The sequence below is a fragment of the Manis pentadactyla genome, chromosome 3, assembly GCF_030020395.1.
Source record: "Manis pentadactyla isolate mManPen7 chromosome 3, mManPen7.hap1, whole genome shotgun sequence".
Taxonomy (NCBI): Eukaryota; Metazoa; Chordata; class Mammalia; order Pholidota; family Manidae; genus Manis; species Manis pentadactyla.
Window position 1 is genome coordinate 173,760,581 of NC_080021.1, and position 8,146 is coordinate 173,768,726.

An 8,146-nucleotide genomic window follows, 5' to 3' on the forward strand; every position below is an offset into this window, starting at 1 on the left:
CATGGGGATGGAAGTAACAGCATAGGGAATACAGCCAGTGATACTGTAATTTCTTTGTATCAAATGGTAACTACACTTATCCTGGTGAGCACTAAGTAATGCACGTAATCGCCGAATCACTATATTGTGCATGTGAAAGCAATACACGAACTATATTTCAATAAAAAAATTTCAATTCTTGCAATAGTGCTCACAAACGGAATTTCTGCAGGCACAATAATTTTGGGGTAATAATTCCTAGTGTTTTGATTCACAGATGTTAAAAGTTGTGTAGAATACATGTGCAGCAGTTTTTATTGTGATGCAAAGGAAGGATTCAGATTTCAGCCACTTTAATTCAGTTATTCAATGATCAATAGTTTATTTCTTTACATAATTTTAAATAGCTTATTTCTAAAAATATTTCTTATATTTCTAAAAATATCTATAAACAACTATTTGTGCTATAGTTTTGCCCTTTTCCCCTAATGTGTATTTTTAAAACACATAAACTATACATCTCCATGTTAAATTACTAAAGTCAATAGATTTTCCCCTTTTCCTTTAGTAACTGTAATCTTAGAAATTCATAATGGTTTTCCCTTACTGTAAAAATAAAAATGTGTGTGAACATTTAAAAATGCATAGAACAAAACACAAAAACACAGAAAACAAACATAGCCCCTCTATACACACACCACCACCATTTGACACAAGTGATTGTAACTGCTCACCTAGCTATTCGTGCCCACCACTCTTTGAATTACTTATCTTGCTGTTTGGGAACTCTAAGTCCCAAAAAGAAAATTCAGTTGTGACTTAGCAATCTCACATAGCTAACAGCAAAATAACATCACAGATGTGCAGACATGTTGTTCAGCCCGCTTGAAAGCAGCTGGACTTTTTTCAAGAGACCATATGCAGTCAGTGATGATTACCATGCTAGTAGCTTAGCCACATTCTTAACTACATTTTCTTCTCTTAAAAATGGGGAAACAGGAAAACCAAGAATGATTACACAACCTTAGAGTCTTGTTCCGTTTTTTTAGAGCAGGGGCCTCAGAGTCATTTCATAATGAAGGAATTCTAATTGCCTACAGAACTTCACTGAAGGAAGGGGGAGAATATCAAACTTTGGACATGATAACATATCTGAAGCTTTCTCCAACACCATGTCCATTCTGAAAACAATAGAGAAGATGGAAGAGAAGAGAGGATAAAATCTCAAAGATACAAAAAAAGAAAGCCAAACAATCACAAAAATAAATGATTAGCCCAGGATGAGAATGGTAATTATCTTCCCTTAATATGGTGCTCCCTGACTTGCTATCCCGCTAAAAACAAAGACTTAAAAATCATTCGAGCCCCATTAATGGGAGACTTTGCAACTGCACCTTTGAATGAAAAGTTTCAATGCATATTTGCCATTATTTTTTAATTACCAAAGCAGGATACAGTTTGATTACAGTGATCATATTTCTATCAGTTATTAGAGGTTCAATTAATAGTGGTTAAAATCACAAATATTCTGGAATTCGTGGAACTCCAAGAAATTGGGTTTCTAAACTGTATAATAATTTCTATTATGAGGCAAGCCTACATAATTTTGGAAAGCATAAAAAGCGCACATATTTCTAGTCATATTCAATGTGCTCTATATCCTTTCTTACCAATTTACCTCTCTAATTTCTCACTTGCATTCCCCTATATTGGCAATAACTAAAATAATACTATTAGTTTTGAAAATGTTCTTTTACCATGAAATTAATATTAGCCAATTTAGCCTGCAAACATAAAAAGTCCAAAAAAGTCCAAAAGAAAACATGGCTTCAATTTTAGATGAATTTTATCATACCCCAAGAAAAATATGATAAATACAACTTTCATTTAACCTGGGTTGTTAATTCTGTTCCCTAAAATTAGCATTATGGGATGCTGGTACCAAAATATGCACTTTGGCTGTTAACAAGTAATAAACACTAATGAGTCTTGTTCCCAAGTAAAGTGCTTCTTCTGGGACAGATATGTACCCCTATTTATTTTGTAAGGAAATGTTTAAGGGAATTCCATCTAAGTCTTGGCTAGCTGATTATTATTAGTAGCGCACACTCTAAATACTGCCCTGATTTTTATTTCACATTTGATACTACAACACTTAAAATGTCTTCATCCTAATGAATACTATTTTTCTTTTATTTAGTAAGTAAAATTTTAAATCTCCCATAAACTTGTAATGCTGAGTTCTTAATAGGCTCCTTTGGATTATATGATTTTTTTAAACTCATGGTATTTTAAGCAAATTTTAATACAAGGATCTATGCCACCCCATTCAACAAAAATTTAAGTATATGTTTATGTTCTAAGCCCTTTGCTAGGTATTGGCAATACAGATTCTGACATTTCAATTATTTTTACATTGCAGATTTGACAAATTTAGTTATCCATTTTTCTAATTTATTTTGTGAATAGTTAAAACTTTACTCATGGAAATACTTCTTTCTGTAGATTTTAAACACATTTCACATAGTCACCTAACCTCTACCTCTTTGTTTTATGGAATATACTACTTTTTATTTTTCTCACCTTAATCCATCAATGATTTCCTATATTGAATCTCTCTCCCAGTGAATTTCCCATCTTCCTTCAACCTGCCTTGAAAAGGAAAATGGACATCGAGGGCTAGAGACATGGTAGAGGGAAGAAATAATAGCTAAAACAATGGCAGTAAGCTACCAGGTATTGTATTCTAACTAAGTGATAGGAACTTATCCCACCCATTTTCTCAATTACTTCCTGAGACACATGTTATTTTCACATCACAGGACAAAATGAGATTCAGAACAATTATGACCCTTGTTTAAATTCATACAACTAGTCAGAGGTAGAACTCAGGTTTGAATCCAGGCCAGGAAGTCAAGAGAGACTCTAAATAGAACAAATTTAAGTTTGAAACAAATTATTTAATAATATAATGTGATTGAAACCTACCTGCAGAAACCTAGGAAAAAGATGGTCTGATTCAATGCCAACATATATGTGCAGCAACTCCAAGAGCGAAATAGACTGGCAAAGGCGCATCACAAGGCCAATCGCATAGAAAGTGTCAACCATGGAATCTGTCCGGTGAATTTAAAATTTAGACATAGTAAGGAAAAACCATATCACAACCTAAATCTATGCAGCACTTTTAAATAAAATTAGGATTATTTACTTCTCCACTGTATATGTGAGAAATTTCCTAAATAACTGCTAAATTATTAAGAATACAGTTGACCCTTGAACAACACAGGGTTGGACTGCACAGGTCCACTTACAGATTTTTTTCAATAAAGTATTGGAAAGTTTTTTAGAGATGTGCAACAATGTGAAAAAAATATTTTCTCTAGTTTACTTTATTGTAAGGATATAGTATATAATACATTACAACATACAAAATGTGGTAATCGACTGTTTAATCGGTAAGGCTTCCAGTCAACAGTATACTATTAGTAGTTATGTTTTAGAGGAATCAAGTTTTTCAACTACAGGGGATTCAGCACCCCTAACCTCCATGTTCTTCAATGATTAGCTGTACCATGGAATTAAAGAAACACATCATATAAAAGTACATTGTAATTGCTCCTCTTCCAAAAAATAAAAATTTGAAATTCAAGAAGACCCCGTGGCCTAAACTATTGTATTGATTCCCCATGAGATTATAAAAACCTATTCCCAAATAAAGGTAACCAGCGAGAATGTAGGCTACATCAAACGTGAACTGGAGGTGAACTTATTAAAGAAGCTGTTCTGCTTACTGTGCTCAATGGAAAAGCTTTTCCACTGCCAAGGAAATGACAAAGATGAGAAACATAAGATTTCAGAGATGCTTTATGGAAATGGCATTCATAAAGACGTGATTTCAACTAACACCTATGTGTACTAGCATTTGTGTCATCTACATACTTGGTTGGTACCTTCTGGATTTTTGTTAAACACTAGAACTTGGGCCGCCGATGGGGACTTCGGAGTTTCCATTGCAGAGAGCCCATCCTACAAACGGAGGGAGCTGAAGCAGGAGGGAAACGAATGTTTCTCTAACTAGGATAAATTTAAATTTTAAAATTAAATCCTGCCATGTAAAGAAACTTCTGGGGAAGATTTTGCTGTCTTTGCTGCCTAGTGATCACTCCCCTGACATACGTTACTGGGCACTCCGGGTTTCTCTTCTGAGTGGCTCTGTGAGGTGGCCACAATGCTCAGCATCCTCATTTCTCTGGTAATTCCTGAGGCAGACCGTGCGCTCACTTACTGCCCTGCACTTGCTGTAACAGAGCATCATCACTACAAAGCTTTGTGAAGGAGGAAGGCAGCAGGTTCCTGGATTAGACTGCTGATAAGCTATTTACTTGATACATTTACTCAAGAATTGTACTGAATCCCCACTTACTTTTTTCAGTCTGCCTTCTATATGAATAGGCTGTGTTTCTTTAAAAATATGTAGCTTCTATAATTATAACAGCAGGATAATAATTAAGACATAAATACACTGCTGATTAAGGCAATTTTTCCCACTGGACAAGCCAGGCAGAAAGAGCTCCTTGCTTGTGACTTGTGTTGTAAATGACCTGTAATATGTTCACAAAGCCACAGCGTAGAAGTGATGATTTTTTTCCTAAAAATATAAAGGAAGTTTTTCCATCTCCTGTGTTTTCCTTCTGCTTGAAGACTCCCAACATTCAGACCTGAAATTCAAGCCTCAGTTTATATCTTTGAAGGTTCTTAGTAAAGCAAGAATTACCTGTAGATTTACATTAAGAAAAGGCAATGCAAAACAGCTTATGGTATCTCATAATTAGATAGATTCATTTCCTTATGATGCTGAAGTCTGAATTGATGAGCACAGCCTGAGTTTTCCCAATACATTCTACGTTTGTTTTTAGCTGAAACCAGCAGTTGCTCAAACTGTCAAGTCACCCAACAGTTGTAAACTGTGATGACACTTACAATATAGGGATCGAACATGAGAAGAATGTTATTTTGACAGTTATTTAGTGATTAGGTTTTTGAAAATGGAAATATTATTTAAAATCTTTACTTTTTAGGAAACTGGAGGAAGCTTATGACTTAAACCATTAACATTGACTCCCATACAGGTGATGAGTCACCTACAAAGTATGTAATTTTCTTAGGGACACATTATTCCTTAGGAGCACCAACTAGAAGCCTGAAGAATACAGTTTTTCTTTCATTTATTAGTCTCTGGTTGCCTTAAACCTGGGGAATAAAAAACAAGGGAAGAATTTGGTTAATTCGTGATTTCTCTGCAAAAAATGTTACAGTGGAATTTTCAGGTTTCATCAAAATGTACCAGATTTGCTAGGTGCAGAACCCAAAGGAAGAGTCAAGTGTCACCCCAATGCCACGTCTCTGTTCTCAGGGCAAATTGCTCCTCAAGGAGAAGCCAAATTTCTCTCCCTCAACTCACCTACCCCCTTCTCCAAAAAGGTTTTGGTTTTTGTGAAGCAAAACATCATGTTACTGAAAAACATGGTCACTACATTTTAGAAGAGTGAAGGATATTAGGTGAAGTTCAGAGGAGTTAAAAAATTAATATAAGCAGGACTAGGTGTAAACAAGAACTGAAAGTTAAAAATCCAAAACTGTCTTGGAGTCTTACCTTTTCCAAATGAGAGGAATCTGACTGTCATATTTGTAAATATCCATGAGTGGCCACAGAATTGGATTAAGTAGTAGATGAAAAGGTAGACATTCTTCCTATACCTATAAATACAGGAAAATACAATTAAACACTTCCTTTATAATTAATTATCCTTTCAGCATTATACACTGTCTATTAACCAACCTACTTGCTAATCTGAACAAGCAAGAGAAAACTATTCCATATCAGAGACTTTTATGTGGTTACCCCTCCAATGCACATCAGATTTTGAAAGGCCCAAGAGCACATACTGGCTCAGGTGAGTATCCTGAGTTTGCCTAAAGCTAAATACAGTTCTGTTTCAAAATCCACTTTCACCCTGATAAGGTTCTAACCTTGCTGTTCATCATGAGAAATAAGTAAGCATTGCAAAGATGGCTTTGAGTATTTTTGAAAAAATAAATATGGATGAGGAGAGACTGATGTGGTCAATATGTGCTCCAGAAGCTCAGCCTGGTAAGTGCAGAACTCGAGAGAACCGGTTTACGACTACTAGAGACATTCCCAAATGGTGGATAACTCAGTAATTGGATATGCTTGACTTTTTGGATGCAGTAGGTGACTGGGGCATCGTGCCACTGCCTGCTATTATAAGGGCAGACAGTTTCCTTCATCAGACACACATAGAAAGCAGTTCAGTGGCTCAGGCCAGAAAAGGGAAGTCAAGCTGGGTTTACAACTGGATTGCTAGGACTATGACTAAGACATGATTGACAGATATCACCGTTTGAGGTAGTTAGGAAAAGCACTGTTTGAAGTGCTCCCTGAGTGGTGGGGTGGCCTGCCAGTATAGAGGAGGTTTTCTACTGGTTGAAGCTGTGAAACCTCTGAGAAATGAGGCAAATAAGCTGGGAAGCTCATACAGTGTAGCTTGATGATGGACCACCCTACAGATGACACAAACTACTTAAAGGGGATGAGGAAGAGGAATTCCTCCCTTAAACCTTCATCGAAGTCACTTGGTGTTTTGGTTAAATTTACTCGTCTCCAGGCCCTACCCCCTATACCACTGCATCAGTTTCTCTGGAGCGGAGCCCTATTATCTACACGTGTGATAATAGGTGTTTCTGCAGCAGAGCTAAAAAATCACCCTTCAACACCAAGGAGGGCTCCTGGTGGGAGGGAAGGACTGGTCCAGGACGCCCAAAAGGAAGAGATGGCCATGCGGCCTCCTTCCCATTTCCTCATCTGTAAAATGAGGAAAATAAATGTTCTTTCTAGGGTTGTCGAGAGAATTGAATTAGCTAATACCTACCTGTCAAGAGCTCATGGAAGCGCAGGGCGCACGGCTACGCCGCGCCCCGCTAGCCATGCCCGCCCAGCTGCCTACGGGGACTGGGGGAACCCCACCCCCCGCCCCGGCAGCTCCTGACCCCTCCCGTCCCTCTGTCCGGGCCCCGCCGAGCGCCCTACCTGGGCTGCAGCCAGGAGGGCACCGCCCGGGGCTCCATGCGCCGCCGCCGCCAGGCCCTCCAGCGCCGTACGGGGAAGAACACCCGCCGGGGGGCGCGGGGCGGGACCGGCCCGGCCTCAGCCGGGTGCGGAAGGGCGGGGCCTCTCCATACTCAGCAGTTTACAAAAAGAAAAAAGCAAGCCCAAGGCCGTGTATGGGCACCAAGTAAAACCGGTCCCTGCAGCGGCGACCGCGCACGGCACGAGCGCAAGGCGGGGCAGACCTGGCGACGCCCGCACACGCCTGCATTCCCCGTGGCTTCGAGAAGCTCCTTGCAGGGCTTCCTAATCTTTGGGATGGGATTTCCACGCGGCAGTCTCGGGGAAATTAATGGTCCCTCCCCCCGACCTCCAAAAGCGTGAGGTCACGCGTCCCAAGGCCTCTCGGGAAGCGTGGGCCAGGTGCGCGCCTCTCTCAATACCCACACCTGTGAGAGCAGTTCAGTGGGGAAACTGTGGACACACCTGCCCTAACACTTCCTCAGTGAAGGCGCCAGATTCTTCCAGGAATTTGCATCCTTGCCCTTTTTAAATCTCCGCTGGGTCCTCTAATGCTTGCAGATGCTTTTATTCACGTTGCATTCATCTCTCTCTACCATGCCCTGAAAACGTGATCACTCACTCTCATGCTCTCTGATGACCCACCTCCTACGTTGCTCATAAGATCCAGACCATCTTCAAGCTTCTCCACCCTTTAAGGGAACAACCCAAAATAAATTAAAAAGCCAAGAAAACATTTACAAGTAGGTGGGACAGTAACACCCAATTTTTGGAGTTGGAAGATAGTAATCCGATTTTACCTAAAGGTAATTACGTAAAGGGAAGTCGAAGCTTTGAAAAAATGTTTAAGTCACTTGCCACAGTTGACACAACTGATAAAAGAGCTAGAACTTCAAGGTCTGCATTAGGCCATAGGTTGCTTCCTCATTGTCCATTCTGACCTCTCACCCCAGAGCCCACCTCTCACCCCGGCATTTCTCTGCACCTTCACCCACCCTTTCCCTCCTCAGAAGCCCA

General features: G+C 39.5%; 1 protein-coding gene across 2 annotated transcripts in view; it reads right to left on the reverse strand.

The window, feature by feature from the left end:
* The window catches only part of HACD4 (3-hydroxyacyl-CoA dehydratase 4), a 41,095-nt gene extending 33,682 nt beyond the window's left edge, over positions 1–7,413 (reverse strand). The window contains exons 1-3 of one of the 2 annotated variants that reach the window (XM_057498736.1): positions 7,091–7,413; positions 5,636–5,739; positions 2,968–3,095 (exon numbers count right to left, since the gene is read on the reverse strand). In XM_057498736.1, coding sequence (XP_057354719.1) covers positions 2,968–3,095; positions 5,636–5,739; positions 7,091–7,128 — 270 coding nt within the window. In that variant the 5' untranslated portion in view covers positions 7,129–7,413. The remainder of the gene's footprint in view (positions 1–2,967; positions 3,096–5,635; positions 5,740–7,090) is intronic. The other variant, XM_036887832.2, reaches the window with a different exon arrangement.
* Positions 7,414–8,146: the final 733 nt, after the last annotated feature.